This window comes from Dermacentor silvarum, chromosome 3 (assembly GCF_013339745.2).
Source record: "Dermacentor silvarum isolate Dsil-2018 chromosome 3, BIME_Dsil_1.4, whole genome shotgun sequence".
Classification (NCBI taxonomy): Eukaryota; Metazoa; Arthropoda; class Arachnida; order Ixodida; family Ixodidae; genus Dermacentor; species Dermacentor silvarum.
In genome coordinates, this window is record NC_051156.1 from 138,789,878 (window position 1) to 138,812,724 (window position 22,847).

The following is a 22,847-nucleotide window of genomic DNA, read 5'->3' on the forward strand; positions in this document are numbered from 1 at the left end:
TTATATGTTGTGTGGTTAATGATGTGTTTTTTATAGTAAACATGAAAAGAATAAACATCTGTTATGTTCTATGTGATTTTTGTGATGTCTACATATTGTCATATTACACAGAAGATGAAGAGGAGAGAATTACTCAGAGTCCTTCATTAGCGTGACAACACAAGCAAATTTAATACGTGTGACTACAAATGGAACATACACAGGTAGATGTGCGTGTAATACATGACAAATAAGTATAAGTTCCTGGTGGTACTGGCACAAAAGGCCGTTTTTCCAAGACTAATAATAATCTTGAAACGTCACTTAGTACCATATCTGGTATTTTTTCGTGCAGAACATAGTCCTCATGAGTAACAGATGTCATCGCCATTAGTTTACCGGTGCTGTCCAATGGGCGATGTACAGTTATATCAGCTGGAGGTATTCCTTCAATATCACTGTCATTACAGTGTAAATTTCTATTCCACTTGGCGTTATGAAAAGAAGCATACATAATTTTTTTACTGGGTGGATTATCGTTATCACTGTCATAGTCGGTAATAGGAATGGTACTTTGTCCCTCTTGATTGACTGATCCGTGTCCCATCTCGGCAGCAGCTTGCACTCCCACATCGTTCGTTTCTTCGGCAGCAGCTTGATCTGTATCCACCTCAACGTCTTGCTCTCTTGCTTCATCGTCCGTTTCTTCGGCAGCAGCTTGCACTCCCACATCGTTCGTTTCTTCGGCAGCAGCTTGCACTCGCACATCGTCCGTTTCTTCGGCAGCAGCTTGCACTCGCACATCGTCCGTTTCTTCGGCAGCAGCTTGCACTCGCACATCGTCCGTTTCTTCGGCAGCAGCTTGATCTGGTTGATCCACCTCTTGCTCTCTTGCTTCATCATCCGTTTCTTCAACATACTCTTCTTCTTCAGTCTCTTCATCGTCTTCATCGGCAAGGTCTTCAATAATGTATTCATTCAATGAATGATCAGCATTTCTTGTTTCTACATCATCTTCTTCGTCATCAGAATGAAAATACGGATATTTTGCATACTGTGTATAATATAACGCTCTATGCATGTAGCGTTTGCTTTCACACGTACGAGCAAGCTCTAATAGTAATAGATTCCTCATTTGTAACCCATTAACCGCTCTGAAATCCACCCAGAAATTCATACTATTTCCAAAGTATGTATCCAAGATATAGGTGAGCATGAATGTATTTGGCAGTTCTATATAACGAAATGTCAAGTGTGTTCCATGCATGTAGAGCATGAATAAGTTGCAAACGTTAGTTATACGATCAAGAAATGTTCGATCACCTTCTGCTCGTGCTAAAGCAAGCACTATGTCAGTTTCATATTGTTCTTTGATTGTATCTTCATCTGCTTCATTTCTCTTTCTCTTATTCGTTCGTTCCTTACTGGCTGTAGATACAGTAAGTTCTCCACTTCTCTTTCTCTTATTCGTGTCATCCTTTCCAGTATCATCATATATATCAGTACCAGTGCTGGTTGCAGATATAGCAGCTTCTTCACTTCTCTCTTTCTCGGCTGATAACATGAGAGTGTGTTCGTGAAAGCAAGGAAACTTGATGTCCATTCCTGAACATTCGTATGCGTGTGCAGCGAATTTTACCTGTGAAGCTACGTTCTCGATTATTCTATTTGGTTGCAGCAATGTATACATTTCCATCGGTGCTTTGTTTATGGAGTTTGCAATGTACCATAAAATAGGTGATAAACAATATATGCTATACTTGCGCATATTGATACAGTTATAGTCCACAAACTGTAGTACGTGGGGGGTATACTCTTTCTTATTATGACTGTATATATACATAATTCCGTCAATAAGAATCATTTCTCGAATACAGATGCCAATGTTTATGGTCACTAAAAATGGTATTTGGATGTTTAAATGTTCAGCTTGATCGATACGTTTTTCATGGATTACTTCCGTGTAATAAGTCTTATGGAGCAAATTCACTGTTTTTACGTTTCTGCATTGATACGGACTTTCGTATGTCACATTCGAATGAGGAATTGAATATATAGTATCATCTTTCGAATCTGTGTCCGACATAAACACATGTAGCAGTGTAGAAGGCTGATATTCGGGGTCTATGCAAGACCAATGATATATATATAATTTCTTAGATCTAACATATCCAAAACATTGTAATCTTAGCGTATTCATAATATCTACATCCAGTCTAATGTCTACACGATTTTCGCGATTTTCCATGTTCTTTATAAAACTAGCAATTACATTTGATGTTACATGATGGTGATTAGGAAACCGCACGTGATCCGCGCATGTGTCTACACAAAAATGATGATATGCTTTATAAAGTTCATCACATGTATACAGATCCATTACATCCATGATGTGTTCAGGTGGATTTGACCAATGCATTGGTGAATATGTCTTATTTAAAATATTAACATCTGGAGTGGGCATTTCAGTATCAATCCATTGAAAAAGTACTATACTGGACACTTTTAGATGTCTTAGTGCTTTAAGCGTTTCAATTACAAATTCTTTGTTAGGAGCTACTGTACGAGATAAATCAAGTCTGAAACATGTTTGCTGTTTGTTGTCCTCATTGATTCTATTAATTAAAGAACCTAGCCGATTATATCTTGCCTTGCACACGTATCGAATGTTTAGCAGGAATGGTTGGCATGGGTTAGCAACGAATGCATGTTCCAATTTCGTTCCATCAAGTAGCGTCACATACAACTCCTTTAGACGAGATGCGTTATTTAACGCATATAACATTGCAGTTGCTTGGTAGTTATGCTCAAAAGCAATTCCATCCAAGTCGATGCACGTTAGGCGAGAAGCGATTGCAGGTGCCAGTGATACTTGGAAAAAAAAATCGCTCACGACCACAGGAGATTGAATCCAAAGCTTCTGAAGGTTGTCGAACGTTGCAATCAAGCAGGGTAGTCGTCCGTTTGAGTCGATACATTGCACAAACAGTTCCTTGATGTTATTGGAGGTTTGAATCTTGCCGAATTCTTCTATTGCACTAGATGAGAGCAAGTACGGAGTTACGTCCATCGATGAGATGCAGCATTTACTGTGATTAGTAATCACGGTAGTCAAGCAATGCAGTCCATCGTCCATGTAACGATGATAATGTAATTCATTGGTGGCTATTATATAAGGAGCAGCAATACTTTTCAGCCTACCTCTACACAGCTTCAAGCCTACACTTAATAAAAGTCTTTTCACGAGAGTCGCTTCATACACCTCTTTGCATGTGAGCGACATCATGCTTTTGGTGCTGACGAGCAAGTATGATGACGAGCCTATATACAGTGCCGTACAACGTGCATGACGTCAGCAGGGAGTCGACGTAAAGTATTATCTTGCTTAAAAAAGAAGGGATAAGTTATGATAGCTGATAGCAGACGTTAAGTGTCACATGTGATAACGAAAAGATACCATTATTGTCATTGTAGGACAATGCACCACCTCAATAATAGATATATGCTGTCCACAAATGATTTAACATCTGTACGCATTCTCTACGAAACTGCGTTTAGCAATACCATTCTGGAGGCATTTTTTTAGTGTAATGGCTGTTCTCGTGCACAAAGCCTTTCTTTCTATGTGTTTTATAATGCTGTTCTCGTATTATAAAGTACGTCTTTGTTTAGTAATGTTGTCAACAGGCATAAATTTTAACATAGTGTATTTTTTTTTCATTTTTTATTAGTAATGATGGTAATATATAGAATGAAAGGGGTGGAGCGGGCACTCTTATCTTATCAGTAGGTAGATAAGATGTATCTTGATTACGTTATCGGCCTATTAGAAAGATGGAAGGTTCCTACGTGGCTGCAGTCATCGCCTTCATGTGAGATGGTACTAGAGAAAAAAGAAGACGAAGAATGTCGATCACACACTTCAAAAGATCCATGGGACAAACAACAGAGGATATCGTGTATGGAATATTACGACGTTTCAGGAAGGTATCTGCTGGAAGAAATTATAAGCAAGAAGTTATCTGTAGACACTAGGAATTGGTATGTGGAGCAATTATGCCGACAATATCCAAATCTGCAACCGAAAGTGATTGCCGATCATGTGTATTTTGTGACTTCAAACAGCAAGCAAGTGCCCGCATCAGAAAGTGATGGAATTAATGATGCTGATGTGAGTGGTAATAATACAGCAACAACGGATTCTGCAATTTCATACCACTATCGTGTTTTAAACAAATATATGGGAAACAGGATTGCTCAAGTTACCGAAGATTTGATGTTAAAATCAACTCGAGATTCCAGTAGTATCTATGTCACGGACTCTGAACTTGTTCCAATAGATGCTAAAAATTGGTATGTATATTCCATGGATAATTTATCCGATGTGATTCGTATGATATTTCAGAATGAAAGCATAGCGACTGGAGATCTCAATAATGAGTTTTGCTCGTGCCATATAAAATCAGATGGTACGTACAAGACTTATAATGTCCACACTGTTATGCAACTAAAACGTTTAATACGAATGATGAAACCAAAGTGGTGGTGGGGTGAACACGAAAAGGTGATTGGGATATATGTGGATTTCACATACGCCAACAACTCATATGGTCATAGGAATAACTACCAATATATAACTACGCAAGATGGGCATATAAATTTTGATAGTACATGTAAGATTGTATATGAAGTTGAAATGAAATATGGCACCTCCATACTCAAGAGGCTTGTGACTGATCGACTAATTGGTATTAGGTATCTTGTGGACGTTATTGTCAATGAGTGGTTCATATTTCCAACACCATCGCCTGTGGCTACAAATGTTGATCAATCACAGCATCAGCATCAGACGCCAGGATCACAGACTGTATCGATACATAACACTATACCATCATCAGACTCTACAGACGATGATCTATTAAGAGCATTGATGGAAAGCGATGAAGATGCAGAGGATAATGAAGATGATGAGAATAATGCAAAAGAGTGTGAGGAGAATTATGAAGAAGATAAAGAAGATGAAGAGGAAGATGAATATGAAGATGAAGAAATCAATGCAGATACATACAGAGAAGAATTACAACACCAACAATATCAAAGTATATGGATGATGTTGCGCAGAGGAATAGAGAAGGCTACAATGAAATATTTTGACATGTTTATTTCATCCGATAGCACTCCTTCGTCATTACTTTCATCTCTCAATGTTGACCCACCACATATGGTGAATCAAGTAGTTACCCAGGGTGTGGTGATTTCTATGTTGTCCGATAATGCATGTATAATCGGATTAGATTCCAATATGGCTGTAGATTCGAATTATGTCACGTGCTGCGTTGCCACTCGTTCATTTACATGTGATAGAGAACTGCTAGTTGGAGTGTTGAATGAGTGTATATTTAGCACTATTCATCCTAATTTGGAACTTATGGATCGATATACCATGACTAAAAGAGAATATAAGGTTATTGCACATATGATTAGATTTGGTTATGAAGCTTACGTTGGAATGATTAAAAGATTGAAGTGTGTGCACGTTCCATACACGATTCCATCTAGCGACATGCCGTTTGTGAATGCAGTTCTGCAGAACGTTACTCCAAACAGCATATACAGAAAGCGCTTTGACGGTACCCGTGTTACTACATACAGTAGACGTGCTAGAATAGTATGGTTCAATTTTGTTGCATCATGCAGTCCTATAGTGCTAGTTGATCACGCAAATAGTGGTAACGTATATTACTTTTTCAAAACATCTGCCCCTTACATAAACACATTTGTAACATATGCATTACCTTCTCAACATAGCCGTTTATTTATAGACAAGGAACTGGTGGTTGATACAGGACATACCTTTCGTGATTTTCTGAACTTAATAATTAAGCAAGTATCCGTGGTAACACGTCGCAACAAGAGCGTGGGTTGTATAACCGATACACCAGCATCATATCAGAAAATACATTTTGTTTTCTGGGAAGGTAAAGGAATGAGCATAAATGACCAGTTTGGTGCTGCGTTTGAGAAAGCCATTAAAGTACCCAGTTTATACCCAAAAGAAGTTCATGTAGCACCGACATACGTCATTGTGGATGTTAATGATCCAGGGCGAATGTTATACGATAGCAGAGTACGCTACAGCGTGGATAAGCCACCTAGTGGTTACAATCGTACGTATACGATGACTGTTGAAAATTGGTGGACGAAAACTAACGCATATCTTGGCAATTACTACACTGCAAATGAATTGGTCTATTTTGGAGGTAGTGCAAAGAAAAATTTAGATTCACGAACACCGACCTCCACCGTGACCACAACCGTGTACATATACATTTCTACTCAATATAGTGCCCACTGTTTCGAGGCAGTCTCTGTAGTGGGTGCAGGGAGAAAGTTGGCGCTCCACACGTTAAAAAAACAAAAAACCACAAACTTCCACTCACTCGATACAAGTTACTATTATGGTGGAAAGGGTGGTAGAGTGTATCAAAATTATGATGATCTCATTCAAGACAGACTAGGATGGGCAGCAGCCACTCATCATGCACCAAGTAACCAATGGACTAAGGATGCAATTCTACATGCAATACCACATGACGATTGTATGGTTTTTGATGGAGTATGTACTGACGTGTATGTAAACAATGTGGTACCAATACCTTTTGAAACACTCGTGTTTTTAAAATGTATTTGCAGTGGAAGAAAGCCAGACGACAGCGAGCGAGCATGTATGATCGGACTCAGAACCTACGTGGATCATTTCTTAGGCATCAAAGAGCAACAAGACCCTCGTATATTAAATGGTATAGGGACTATTGTGGCTCGTAATATTTTAGATGGAGATCAAATAATTAAAGCCATCACCAGCATTAATCCATATGCATCCAGAGATGAGCAATGGCAGTTTATAAAGGATAATGCTGGAAATAATGTTCGTTTGTTAAACAATTTGGATTCGTTGCTGCTCAGTTGTCGCAGTACATCATCTTCGAATGATGCAATTTTGAATGAAGATCCATGGTTCACTACAACTGCAATTAAAGAAGAAGAGAAAGAAGACGAAAACTAAAGAATAAAGAGGTAGTAAAATAACACGAAATAAACGATATTGCTTTAATCACATATTATTCTTTATTAATATGTAACAATTACATCAGTGTTTTATTTTATGTGAACCTTCACTGGCAACATTTGGTAATTATTATTATAATATGCAGAAGAGATATACGTTATAATTTCCATTATAAGTGTTGTGAATGTTCTAACGCTATCTCCAATGTCAACACTTGTTGCAGGAGCATCGTCTTTCATTGTTTCAAATACACTTGATGATTTCTCTAATGAAGAAACAACTGAAGACAGTATGTACTTGTCCCCTTCTAGCATCATCTCGGTCACTGTAGATCCAAGAATCCCAATGCGGACTGTGATGATGGCAACATTTTGGTCTCTTTCTGGAAAAAAATAGAAATAATTTTTACTATTGTTTGGTGATAAAGTAAGCATTAAAAATTTTACCTATTTCTAATAAAGAAAGCATCTGTAGTTCTATTGTCATAATCCCTAACTATCTGTACACGATTCATTTTTAGTACTGAATACACGCAACATTTACTTTTTCAATAAATAAAATTATTGGTTCTTACCTGAAGTATTGAGGATCTTGAGCACTGATAGTAATTTTCGCATCTTGGTATTACTTAATGCCGATGGTGGGCGTTGCAGTGGAGAGTTGCGCATATGCAGGATCTTCTTCAGATTGAGGAAAGGGTCTTGCCGTACATAAAGCAATTTCAGGCAGTCTCTTGAGCACATGTTGAGTAAAATGGCATAAACATTTCGAGAGATATGTTCACATGGCATCTGGTCAATAATCACAGTATTGACACACTTGCACCGTTTTCCAATTAATGAAAGTGTGTTCATGGAAGACACCAGACTCTCCATTGAAGTGCTTGAACACCAGCCATCCACTAGAATTTCCTTCACAAGAAGTCCATAGTGCTTAAGGAAAATATACATTGCAACACCAGCAACTCGCTCCATCTTCTTGCTACATACACTCAATGGTCGATTGACTAAATACAGCTTGATTATCGGTTCCAAACGAATCATATCTATATCCATCCAGTCGACCTGTACGCTTACGTACATTAGGATTTGATTCCAAATGGGTAAACTACTTCTACTCGCATACGGACATAAATGTGGTATTTCTTCACATCCTTGAACAACAACTTCTCCAAAAACATATTGGTAATACATGGTTTCATATAATGATAAACTTGATAAAAGTTCTGACACTGAATTCAACTGTGGCTCCAACAGTCTAATCTCACGACATAAATCAGTTAGGAGTTCTAACTCGACCACCTCTCTGTGCCGTTGTTCTCTCGGCATCTTATTGTCGTGCAAGTGACGACAATGAGCAGCCCAGCCACACGATACCCGAGCGCTCCAGATAAATATGTCCGAGTAACCCCCTCCCCTGCAAGCAAGCGGAGAGTATGTAACGTCATCATTGAAATGATTCCCTTTTTAAGTACGGTTGCGATAAACGACTCTCAGGGATAATACAGCGTTTCCGATAAGTCAACGCTTAAGAGCACAAGCACCGAGAGTCCTTCGTTTTTATCGGTAATATATCATATTGCACATATTATTTCTAACGCATGAGTCTAAGTGCATCCCCGACCACGCTTCCAAGAACTTTTATCATATCTCACTTTCCTAGAAGCACCGTATCATATGTATACCGAACACCGTTTGCAAATGCAGTACATTTTTCCTGCCGCGCTCCTTAAAAGCACAACACAGCATTCTTATACGCGCTCCGATAAAAAAAGACCTACGCACACATTCACTGACACCACACACGCTCCTTGATAAAACAAAGCACTTATGCACATGTATGCACAGTATTAGATATCACCACTTGCACTCCTCATGAAACTAGAAAGAAAAATTCCGCGCTGATGCGGCACAGATGGGCCTATATAATATCGTCTTTCTCTCGTAAACCCGCTAACGCGGCACAGATGTGCCTATATAATATCGTCTTTGCTCTCTTCCATGCATGCTTCTTCCAAATCGGAAACCGTGAAGTGTTGTATCCACTGCTACCAGCAACCAAGGTTCTTCCATCCGCTGTTGCTAGTCGACAATACTCTCAGTCAAGATGCAACGTACCAGCATGCTACACGGTGTTTCAGAAGCACTCGTGAAGGCGAGTAATCTTCCTGAAGAAATGATTGCTACAGCACAAGACGTTCTTGGACCAAGTGCCATGGAGGATTTAGAATTTGGTACACGAATGGTGAGCGTATTGTCATATTTGACAAACTACAACACATGTAATGCTACCAGTCTACACGAACTTACAATGCAATATGGAAGAGCATACCACAAGTTACGTGCTGAGATGGCAAGCATCCCATGTATGCCATTACTTGAAATCCAAAAGACTGCTGTTGATTTGACAGAACAGCATCTCCAATTTTGGAACAAACGTTTCACAAGTTTTTTAGTATTTATTAATCCAACGACCGGCTTAACATTGAAAATAAGCGCGCTACCCAGAGTGTGTTTTGGCAATTGTTTTGACAAACGACATTCTTATTTGCATAGTAGTTCCTTTGATTTTCTTGCGTTTTTGTATATACACGGACAGCGCATAAAAACAATCCACTCATCTGTAAGTGGTATATTTCCTGAGATAACAGAGCATAAGTCGTGCATAATGGATACTGTTAAAGCAGCACTGCAAACCTATTGTGTTAATACAGATACTGTTATGTTTAAATACCGTATGCCTTGGTTTTTAGATTGCTTACGTATTAAGCGGGTTATGGGCATGCAGGATTCAGTATTGGCCCAATTATACAGTGAAGATTCCACATTGAACACTGCATCAAACACTACACTATCACATGAACCTTATCAACGTTTCAAATTGTTTGATGCCTTTATGCATTTACTTTCATTAAATGCTGAAGTACTTACAAGAATTGACATAGTTATTTCAGAAGACAATGTCTTGCTTTTGTTATGTAACAGTACTGGTCTTGCTGCATGCAAGTCCTTAAAAAGTCTAACACTCATGTTTATGTTCATGCAATTTTCGGTATGGACAATGATACAGTCAGTTGGAAATATGTATCGCTGTTTTTTTATGACTAAATTAATGGAAAAAATACCGAGCTCAAAATTAGAAACACTAGATATGATATTTAATAATAGCGTTGTTATTACAAAATTTGATTATTGGACTATTGCATCGAAATTAAATCCTGAAACAATACGACGTATCTCAGTTAAATGGTGTCACGCACGAGGAGATTATCCACAATTTCACGATGAAAGAAGTACAGAAAAATTTTCATTAGCACGTGACCCCTTGGAATATATGTTAAAGGAATTCAAGAAATTAGAAGAATTGCATGTGCGCGTTCCAAATTATGCGTTATTTGAACTCGCTAAGAAAAATAATATCAATATTGTCGATGCAATAGTCCAATAATCAAATTTTGTAATAACAACGCTATTATTAAATATCATATCTAGTGTTTCTAATTTTGAGCTCGGTATTTTTTGAGCTCGGTGGTACTGGCACAAAAGGCCGTTTTTCCAAGACTAATAATAATCTTGAAACGTCACTTAGTACCATATCTGGTATTTTTTCGTGCAGAACATAGTCCTCATGAGTAACAGATGTCATCGCCATTAGTTTACCGGTGCTGTCCAATGGGCGATGTACAGTTATATCAGCTGGAGGTATTCCTTCAATATCACTGTCATTACAGTGTAAATTTCTATTCCACTTGGCGTTATGAAAAGAAGCATACATAATTTTTTTACTGGGTGGATTATCGTTATCACTGTCATAGTCGGTAATAGGAATGGTACTTTGTCCCTCTTGATTGACTGATCCGTGTCCCATCTCGGCAGCAGCTTGCACTCCCACATCGTTCGTTTCTTCGGCAGCAGCTTGATCTGTATCCACCTCAACGTCTTGCTCTCTTGCTTCATCGTCCGTTTCTTCGGCAGCAGCTTGCACTCCCACATCGTTCGTTTCTTCGGCAGCAGCTTGCACTCGCACATCGTCCGTTTCTTCGGCAGCAGCTTGCACTCGCACATCGTCCGTTTCTTCGGCAGCAGCTTGCACTCGCACATCGTCCGTTTCTTCGGCAGCAGCTTGATCTGGTTGATCCACCTCTTGCTCTCTTGCTTCATCATCCGTTTCTTCAACATACTCTTCTTCTTCAGTCTCTTCATCGTCTTCATCGGCAAGGTCTTCAATAATGTATTCATTCAATGAATGATCAGCATTTCTTGTTTCTACATCATCTTCTTCGTCATCAGAATGAAAATACGGATATTTTGCATACTGTGTATAATATAACGCTCTATGCATGTAGCGTTTGCTTTCACACGTACGAGCAAGCTCTAATAGTAATAGATTCCTCATTTGTAACCCATTAACCGCTCTGAAATCCACCCAGAAATTCATACTATTTCCAAAGTATGTATCCAAGATATAGGTGAGCATGAATGTATTTGGCAGTTCTATATAACGAAATGTCAAGTGTGTTCCATGCATGTAGAGCATGAATAAGTTGCAAACGTTAGTTATACGATCAAGAAATGTTCGATCACCTTCTGCTCGTGCTAAAGCAAGCACTATGTCAGTTTCATATTGTTCTTTGATTGTATCTTCATCTGCTTCATTTCTCTTTCTCTTATTCGTTCGTTCCTTACTGGCTGTAGATACAGTAAGTTCTCCACTTCTCTTTCTCTTATTCGTGTCATCCTTTCCAGTATCATCATATATATCAGTACCAGTGCTGGTTGCAGATATAGCAGCTTCTTCACTTCTCTCTTTCTCGGCTGATAACATGAGAGTGTGTTCGTGAAAGCAAGGAAACTTGATGTCCATTCCTGAACATTCGTATGCGTGTGCAGCGAATTTTACCTGTGAAGCTACGTTCTCGATTATTCTATTTGGTTGCAGCAATGTATACATTTCCATCGGTGCTTTGTTTATGGAGTTTGCAATGTACCATAAAATAGGTGATAAACAATATATGCTATACTTGCGCATATTGATACAGTTATAGTCCACAAACTGTAGTACGTGGGGGGTATACTCTTTCTTATTATGACTGTATATATACATAATTCCGTCAATAAGAATCATTTCTCGAATACAGATGCCAATGTTTATGGTCACTAAAAATGGTATTTGGATGTTTAAATGTTCAGCTTGATCGATACGTTTTTCATGGATTACTTCCGTGTAATAAGTCTTATGGAGCAAATTCACTGTTTTTACGTTTCTGCATTGATACGGACTTTCGTATGTCACATTCGAATGAGGAATTGAATATATAGTATCATCTTTCGAATCTGTGTCCGACATAAACACATGTAGCAGTGTAGAAGGCTGATATTCGGGGTCTATGCAAGACCAATGATATATATATAATTTCTTAGATCTAACATATCCAAAACATTGTAATCTTAGCGTATTCATAATATCTACATCCAGTCTAATGTCTACACGATTTTCGCGATTTTCCATGTTCTTTATAAAACTAGCAATTACATTTGATGTTACATGATGGTGATTAGGAAACCGCACGTGATCCGCGCATGTGTCTACACAAAAATGATGATATGCTTTATAAAGTTCATCACATGTATACAGATCCATTACATCCATGATGTGTTCAGGTGGATTTGACCAATGCATTGGTGAATATGTCTTATTTAAAATATTAACATCTGGAGTGGGCATTTCAGTATCAATCCATTGAAAAAGTACTATACTGGACACTTTTAGATGTCTTAGTGCTTTAAGCGTTTCAATTACAAATTCTTTGTTAGGAGCTACTGTACGAGATAAATCAAGTCTGAAACATGTTTGCTGTTTGTTGTCCTCATTGATTCTATTAATTAAAGAACCTAGCCGATTATATCTTGCCTTGCACACGTATCGAATGTTTAGCAGGAATGGTTGGCATGGGTTAGCAACGAATGCATGTTCCAATTTCGTTCCATCAAGTAGCGTCACATACAACTCCTTTAGACGAGATGCGTTATTTAACGCATATAACATTGCAGTTGCTTGGTAGTTATGCTCAAAAGCAATTCCATCCAAGTCGATGCACGTTAGGCGAGAAGCGATTGCAGGTGCCAGTGATACTTGGAAAAAAAAATCGCTCACGACCACAGGAGATTGAATCCAAAGCTTCTGAAGGTTGTCGAACGTTGCAATCAAGCAGGGTAGTCGTCCGTTTGAGTCGATACATTGCACAAACAGTTCCTTGATGTTATTGGAGGTTTGAATCTTGCCGAATTCTTCTATTGCACTAGATGAGAGCAAGTACGGAGTTACGTCCATCGATGAGATGCAGCATTTACTGTGATTAGTAATCACGGTAGTCAAGCAATGCAGTCCATCGTCCATGTAACGATGATAATGTAATTCATTGGTGGCTATTATATAAGGAGCAGCAATACTTTTCAGCCTACCTCTACACAGCTTCAAGCCTACACTTAATAAAAGTCTTTTCACGAGAGTCGCTTCATACACCTCTTTGCATGTGAGCGACATCATGCTTTTGGTGCTGACGAGCAAGTATGATGACGAGCCTATATACAGTGCCGTACAACGTGCATGACGTCAGCAGGGAGTCGACGTAAAGTATTATCTTGCTTAAAAAAGAAGGGATAAGTTATGATAGCTGATAGCAGACGTTAAGTGTCACATGTGATAACGAAAAGATACCATTATTGTCATTGTAGGACAATGCACCACCTCAATAATAGATATATGCTGTCCACAAATGATTTAACATCTGTACGCATTCTCTACGAAACTGCGTTTAGCAATACCATTCTGGAGGCATTTTTTTAGTGTAATGGCTGTTCTCGTGCACAAAGCCTTTCTTTCTATGTGTTTTATAATGCTGTTCTCGTATTATAAAGTACGTCTTTGTTTAGTAATGTTGTCAACAGGCATAAATTTTAACATAGTGTATTTTTTTTTCATTTTTTATTAGTAATGATGGTAATATATAGAATGAAAGGGGTGGAGCGGGCACTCTTATCTTATCAGTAGGTAGATAAGATGTATCTTGATTACGTTATCGGCCTATTAGAAAGATGGAAGGTTCCTACGTGGCTGCAGTCATCGCCTTCATGTGAGATGGTACTAGAGAAAAAAGAAGACGAAGAATGTCGATCACACACTTCAAAAGATCCATGGGACAAACAACAGAGGATATCGTGTATGGAATATTACGACGTTTCAGGAAGGTATCTGCTGGAAGAAATTATAAGCAAGAAGTTATCTGTAGACACTAGGAATTGGTATGTGGAGCAATTATGCCGACAATATCCAAATCTGCAACCGAAAGTGATTGCCGATCATGTGTATTTTGTGACTTCAAACAGCAAGCAAGTGCCCGCATCAGGAAGTGATGGAATTAATGATGCTGATGTGAGTGGTAATAATACAGCAACAACGGATTCTGCAATTTCATACCACTATCGTGTTTTAAACAAATATATGGGAAACAGGATTGCTCAAGTTACCGAAGATTTGATGTTAAAATCAACTCGAGATTCCAGTAGTATCTATGTCACGGACTCTGAACTTGTTCCAATAGATGCTAAAAATTGGTATGTATATTCCATGGATAATTTATCCGATGTGATTCGTATGATATTTCAGAATGAAAGCATAGCGACTGGAGATCTCAATAATGAGTTTTGCTCGTGCCATATAAAATCAGATGGTACGTACAAGACTTATAATGTCCACACTGTTATGCAACTAAAACGTTTAATACGAATGATGAAACCAAAGTGGTGGTGGGGTGAACACGAAAAGGTGATTGGGATATATGTGGATTTCACATACGCCAACAACTCATATGGTCATAGGAATAACTACCAATATATAACTACGCAAGATGGGCATATAAATTTTGATAGTACATGTAAGATTGTATATGAAGTTGAAATGAAATATGGCACCTCCATACTCAAGAGGCTTGTGACTGATCGACTAATTGGTATTAGGTATCTTGTGGACGTTATTGTCAATGAGTGGTTCATATTTCCAACACCATCGCCTGTGGCTACAAATGTTGATCAATCACAGCATCAGCATCAGACGCCAGGATCACAGACTGTATCGATACATAACACTATACCATCATCAGACTCTACAGACGATGATCTATTAAGAGCATTGATGGAAAGCGATGAAGATGCAGAGGATAATGAAGATGATGAGAATAATGCAAAAGAGTGTGAGGAGAATTATGAAGAAGATAAAGAAGATGAAGAGGAAGATGAATATGAAGATGAAGAAATCAATGCAGATACATACAGAGAAGAATTACAACACCAACAATATCAAAGTATATGGATGATGTTGCGCAGAGGAATAGAGAAGGCTACAATGAAATATTTTGACATGTTTATTTCATCCGATAGCACTCCTTCGTCATTACTTTCATCTCTCAATGTTGACCCACCACATATGGTGAATCAAGTAGTTACCCAGGGTGTGGTGATTTCTATGTTGTCCGATAATGCATGTATAATCGGATTAGATTCCAATATGGCTGTAGATTCGAATTATGTCACGTGCTGCGTTGCCACTCGTTCATTTACATGTGATAGAGAACTGCTAGTTGGAGTGTTGAATGAGTGTATATTTAGCACTATTCATCCTAATTTGGAACTTATGGATCGATATACCATGACTAAAAGAGAATATAAGGTTATTGCACATATGATTAGATTTGGTTATGAAGCTTACGTTGGAATGATTAAAAGATTGAAGTGTGTGCACGTTCCATACACGATTCCATCTAGCGACATGCCGTTTGTGAATGCAGTTCTGCAGAACGTTACTCCAAACAGCATATACAGAAAGCGCTTTGACGGTACCCGTGTTACTACATACAGTAGACGTGCTAGAATAGTATGGTTCAATTTTGTTGCATCATGCAGTCCTATAGTGCTAGTTGATCACGCAAATAGTGGTAACGTATATTACTTTTTCAAAACATCTGCCCCTTACATAAACACATTTGTAACATATGCATTACCTTCTCAACATAGCCGTTTATTTATAGACAAGGAACTGGTGGTTGATACAGGACATACCTTTCGTGATTTTCTGAACTTAATAATTAAGCAAGTATCCGTGGTAACACGTCGCAACAAGAGCGTGGGTTGTATAACCGATACACCAGCATCATATCAGAAAATACATTTTGTTTTCTGGGAAGGTAAAGGAATGAGCATAAATGACCAGTTTGGTGCTGCGTTTGAGAAAGCCATTAAAGTACCCAGTTTATACCCAAAAGAAGTTCATGTAGCACCGACATACGTCATTGTGGATGTTAATGATCCAGGGCGAATGTTATACGATAGCAGAGTACGCTACAGCGTGGATAAGCCACCTAGTGGTTACAATCGTACGTATACGATGACTGTTGAAAATTGGTGGACGAAAACTAACGCATATCTTGGCAATTACTACACTGCAAATGAATTGGTCTATTTTGGAGGTAGTGCAAAGAAAAATTTAGATTCACGAACACCGACCTCCACCGTGACCACAACCGTGTACATATACATTTCTACTCAATATAGTGCCCACTGTTTCGAGGCAGTCTCTGTAGTGGGTGCAGGGAGAAAGTTGGCGCTCCACACGTTAAAAAAACAAAAAACCACAAACTTCCACTCACTCGATACAAGTTACTATTATGGTGGAAAGGGTGGTAGAGTGTATCAAAATTATGATGATCTCATTCAAGACAGACTAGGATGGGCAGCAGCCACTCATCATGCACCAAGTAACCAATGGACTAAGGATGCAATTCTACATGCAATACCACATGACGATTGTATGGTTTTTGATGGAGTATGTACTGACGTGTATGTAAACAATGTGGTACCAATACCTTTTGAAACACTCGTGTTTTTAAAATGTATTTGCAGTGGAAGAAAGCCAGACGACAGCGAGCGAGCATGTATGATCGGACTCAGAACCTACGTGGATCATTTCTTAGGCATCAAAGAGCAACAAGACCCTCGTATATTAAATGGTATAGGGACTATTGTGGCTCGTAATATTTTAGATGGAGATCAAATAATTAAAGCCATCACCAGCATTAATCCATATGCATCCAGAGATGAGCAATGGCAGTTTATAAAGGATAATGCTGGAAATAATGTTCGTTTGTTAAACAATTTGGATTCGTTGCTGCTCAGTTGTCGCAGTACATCATCTTCGAATGATGCAATTTTGAATGAAGATCCATGGTTCACTACAACTGCAATTAAAGAAGAAGAGAAAGAAGACGAAAACTAAAGAATAAAGAGGTAGTAAAATAACACGAAATAAACGATATTGCTTTAATCACATATTATTCTTTATTAATATGTAACAATTACATCAGTGTTTTATTTTATGTGAACCTTCACTGGCAACATTTGGTAATTATTATTATAATATGCAGAAGAGATATACGTTATAATTTCCATTATAAGTGTTGTGAATGTTCTAACGCTATCTCCAATGTCAACACTTGTTGCAGGAGCATCGTCTTTCATTGTTTCAAATACACTTGATGATTTCTCTAATGAAGAAACAACTGAAGACAGTATGTACTTGTCCCCTTCTAGCATCATCTCGGTCACTGTAGATCCAAGAATCCCAATGCGGACTGTGATGATGGCAACATTTTGGTCTCTTTCTGGAAAAAAATAGAAATAATTTTTACTATTGTTTGGTGATAAAGTAAGCATTAAAAATTTTACCTATTTCTAATAAAGAAAGCATCTGTAGTTCTATTGTCATAATCCCTAACTATCTGTACACGATTCATTTTTAGTACTGAATACACGCAACATTTACTTTTTCAATAAATAAAATTATTGGTTCTTACCTGAAGTATTGAGGATCTTGAGCACTGATAGTAATTTTCGCATCTTGGTATTACTTAATGCCGATGGTGGGCGTTGCAGTGGAGAGTTGCGCATATGCAGGATCTTCTTCAGATTGAGGAAAGGGTCTTGCCGTACATAAAGCAATTTCAGGCAGTCTCTTGAGCACATGTTGAGTAAAATGGCATAAACATTTCGAGAGATATGTTCACATGGCATCTGGTCAATAATCACAGTATTGACACACTTGCACCGTTTTCCAATTAATGAAAGTGTGTTCATGGAAGACACCAGACTCTCCATTGAAGTGCTTGAACACCAGCCATCCACTAGAATTTCCTTCACAAGAAGTCCATAGTGCTTAAGGAAAATATACATTGCAACACCAGCAACTCGCTCCATCTTCTTGCTACATACACTCAATGGTCGATTGACTAAATACAGCTTGATTATCGGTTCCAAACGAATCATATCTATATCCATCCAGTCGACCTGTACGCTTACGTACATTAGGATTTGATTCCAAATGGGTAAACTACTTCTACTCGCATACGGACATAAATGTGGTATTTCTTCACATCCTTGAACAACAACTTCTCCAAAAACATATTGGTAATACATGGTTTCATATAATGATAAACTTGATAAAAGTTCTGACACTGAATTCAACTGTGGCTCCAACAGTCTAATCTCACGACATAAATCAGTTAGGAGTTCTAACTCGACCACCTCTCTGTGCCGTTGTTCTCTCGGCATCTTATTGTCGTGCAAGTGACGACAATGAGCAGCCCAGCCACACGATACCCGAGCGCTCCAGATAAATATGTCCGAGTAACCCCCTCCCCTGCAAGCAAGCGGAGAGTATGTAACGTCATCATTGAAATGATTCCCTTTTTAAGTACGGTTGCGATAAACGACTCTCAGGGATAATACAGCGTTTCCGATAAGTCAACGCTTAAGAGCACAAGCACCGAGAGTCCTTCGTTTTTATCGGTAATATATCATATTGCACATATTATTTCTAACGCATGAGTCTAAGTGCATCCCCGACCACGCTTCCAAGAACTTTTATCATATCTCACTTTCCTAGAAGCACCGTATCATATGTATACCGAACACCGTTTGCAAATGCAGTACATTTTTCCTGCCGCGCTCCTTAAAAGCACAACACAGCATTCTTATACGCGCTCCGATAAAAAAAGACCTACGCACACATTCACTGACACCACACACGCTCCTTGATAAAACAAAGCACTTATGCACATGTATGCACAGTATTAGATATCACCACTTGCACTCCTCATGAAACTAGAAAGAAAAATTCCGCGCTGATGCGGCACAGATGGGCCTATATAATATCGTCTTTCTCTCGTAAACCCGCTAACGCGGCACAGATGTGCCTATATAATATCGTCTTTGCTCTCTTCCATGCATGCTTCTTCCAAATCGGAAACCGTGAAGTGTTGTATCCACTGCTACCAGCAACCAAGGTTCTTCCATCCGCTGTTGCTAGTCGACAATACTCTCAGTCAAGATGCAACGTACCAGCATGCTACACGGTGTTTCAGAAGCACTCGTGAAGGCGAGTAATCTTCCTGAAGAAATGATTGCTACAGCACAAGACGTTCTTGGACCAAGTGCCATGGAGGATTTAGAATTTGGTACACGAATGGTGAGCGTATTGTCATATTTGACAAACTACAACACATGTAATGCTACCAGTCTACACGAACTTACAATGCAATATGGAAGAGCATACCACAAGTTACGTGCTGAGATGGCAAGCATCCCATGTATGCCATTACTTGAAATCCAAAAGACTGCTGTTGATTTGACAGAACAGCATCTCCAATTTTGGAACAAACGTTTCACAAGTTTTTTAGTATTTATTAATCCAACGACCGGCTTAACATTGAAAATAAGCGCGCTACCCAGAGTGTGTTTTGGCAATTGTTTTGACAAACGACATTCTTATTTGCATAGTAGTTCCTTTGATTTTCTTGCGTTTTTGTATATACACGGACAGCGCATAAAAACAATCCACTCATCTGTAAGTGGTATATTTCCTGAGATAACAGAGCATAAGTCGTGCATAATGGATACTGTTAAAGCAGCACTGCAAACCTATTGTGTTAATACAGATACTGTTATGTTTAAATACCGTATGCCTTGGTTTTTAGATTGCTTACGTATTAAGCGGGTTATGGGCATGCAGGATTCAGTATTGGCCCAATTATACAGTGAAGATTCCACATTGAACACTGCATCAAACACTACACTATCACATGAACCTTATCAACGTTTCAAATTGTTTGATGCCTTTATGCATTTACTTTCATTAAATGCTGAAGTACTTACAAGAATTGACATAGTTATTTCAGAAGACAATGTCTTGCTTTTGTTATGTAACAGTACTGGTCTTGCTGCATGCAAGTCCTTAAAAAGTCTAACACTCATGTTTATGTTCATGCAATTTTCGGTATGGACAATGATACAGTCAGTTGGAAATATGTATCGCTGTTTTTTTATGACTAAATTAATGGAAAAAATACCGAGCTCAAAATTAGAAACACTAGATATGATATTTAATAATAGCGTTGTTATTACAAAATTTGATTATTGGACTATTGCATCGAAATTAAATCCTGAAACAATACGACGTATCTCAGTTAAATGGTGTCACGCACGAGGAGATTATCCACAATTTCACGATGAAAGAAGTACAGAAAAATTTTCATTAGCACGTGACCCCTTGGAATATATGTTAAAGGAATTCAAGAAATTAGAAGAATTGCATGTGCGCGTTCCAAATTATGCGTTATTTGAACTCGCTAAGAAAAATAATATCAATATTGTCGATGCAATAGTCCAATAATCAAATTTTGTAATAACAACGCTATTATTAAATATCATATCTAGTGTTTCTAATTTTGAGCTCGGTATTTTTTGAGCTCGGTGGTACTGGCACAAAAGGCCGTTTTTCCAAGACTAATAATAATCTTGAAACGTCACTTAGTACCATATCTGGTATTTTTTCGTGCAGAACATAGTCCTCATGAGTAACAGATGTCATCGCCATTAGTTTACCGGTGCTGTCCAATGGGCGATGTACAGTTATATCAGCTGGAGGTATTCCTTCAATATCACTGTCATTACAGTGTAAATTTCTATTCCACTTGGCGTTATGAAAAGAAGCATACATAATTTTTTTACTGGGTGGATTATCGTTATCACTGTCATAGTCGGTAATAGGAATGGTACTTTGTCCCTCTTGATTGACTGATCCGTGTCCCATCTCGGCAGCAGCTTGCACTCCCACATCGTTCGTTTCTTCGGCAGCAGCTTGATCTGTATCCACCTCAACGTCTTGCTCTCTTGCTTCATCGTCCGTTTCTTCGGCAGCAGCTTGCACTCCCACATCGTTCGTTTCTTCGGCAGCAGCTTGCACTCGCACATCGTCCGTTTCTTCGGCAGCAGCTTGCACTCGCACATCGTCCGTTTCTTCGGCAGCAGCTTGCACTCGCACATCGTCCGTTTCTTCGGCAGCAGCTTGATCTGGTTGATCCACCTCTTGCTCTCTTGCTTCATCATCCGTTTCTTCAACATACTCTTCTTCTTCAGTCTCTTCATCGTCTTCATCGGCAAGGTCTTCAATAATGTATTCATTCAATGAATGATCAGCATTTCTTGTTTCTACATCATCTTCTTCGTCATCAGAATGAAAATACGGATATTTTGCATACTGTGTATAATATAACGCTCTATGCATGTAGCGTTTGCTTTCACACGTACGAGCAAGCTCTAATAGTAATAGATTCCTCATTTGTAACCCATTAACCGCTCTGAAATCCACCCAGAAATTCATACTATTTCCAAAGTATGTATCCAAGATATAGGTGAGCATGAATGTATTTGGCAGTTCTATATAACGAAATGTCAAGTGTGTTCCATGCATGTAGAGCATGAATAAGTTGCAAACGTTAGTTATACGATCAAGAAATGTTCGATCACCTTCTGCTCGTGCTAAAGCAAGCACTATGTCAGTTTCATATTGTTCTTTGATTGTATCTTCATCTGCTTCATTTCTCTTTCTCTTATTCGTTCGTTCCTTACTGGCTGTAGATACAGTAAGTTCTCCACTTCTCTTTCTCTTATTCGTGTCATCCTTTCCAGTATCATCATATATATCAGTACCAGTGCTGGTTGCAGATATAGCAGCTTCTTCACTTCTCTCTTTCTCGGCTGATAACATGAGAGTGTGTTCGTGAAAGCAAGGAAACTTGATGTCCATTCCTGAACATTCGTATGCGTGTGCAGCGAATTTTACCTGTGAAGCTACGTTCTCGATTATTCTATTTGGTTGCAGCAATGTATACATTTCCATCGGTGCTTTGTTTATGGAGTTTGCAATGTACCATAAAATAGGTGATAAACAATATATGCTATACTTGCGCATATTGATACAGTTATAGTCCACAAACTGTAGTACGTGGGGGGTATACTCTTTCTTATTATGACTGTATATATACATAATTCCGTCAATAAGAATCATTTCTCGAATACAGATGCCAATGTTTATGGTCACTAAAAATGGTATTTGGATGTTTAAATGTTCAGCTTGATCGATACGTTTTTCATGGATTACTTCCGTGTAATAAGTCTTATGGAGCAAATTCACTGTTTTTACGTTTCTGCATTGATACGGACTTTCGTATGTCACATTCGAATGAGGAATTGAATATATAGTATCATCTTTCGAATCTGTGTCCGACATAAACACATGTAGCAGTGTAGAAGGCTGATATTCGGGGTCTATGCAAGACCAATGATATATATATAATTTCTTAGATCTAACATATCCAAAACATTGTAATCTTAGCGTATTCATAATATCTACA

General features: G+C 38.5%; 1 protein-coding gene across 1 annotated transcript; it reads right to left on the bottom strand.

The window, feature by feature from the left end:
• Positions 1–129: 129 nt before the first annotated feature.
• LOC119444822 (nucleolin-like) lies at positions 130–22,240 on the bottom strand. Its single transcript, XM_037709164.1, has 5 exons — positions 22,144–22,240; positions 21,211–21,597; positions 10,882–11,268; positions 553–939; positions 130–182 (listed from the first exon to the last, which is right to left on the bottom strand). The coding sequence occupies exons 1-5, from the start codon at positions 22,238–22,240 to the stop codon at positions 130–132; spliced, it is 1,311 nt and encodes a 436-aa protein (XP_037565092.1).
• Between the last annotated feature and the right edge of the window lie 607 nt (positions 22,241–22,847).

Excerpts from the sequence above, each read along its gene's own strand:
- LOC119444822 (XM_037709164.1), bottom strand. The coding sequence starts at position 22,240 with ATGGACATCAAGTTTCCTTGCTTTCACGAACACACTCTCATGTTATCA. Across the intron at positions 11,269-21,210 it reads AGTCAATCAAGAGGGACAAA|ACCTTGCCGATGAAGACGAT; the intron begins GTACCATTCCTA and ends ACATTATTGAAG. Across the intron at positions 183-552 it reads AGTCAATCAAGAGGGACAAA|TCACACGTATTAAATTTGCT; the intron begins GTACCATTCCTA and ends TTCCATTTGTAG.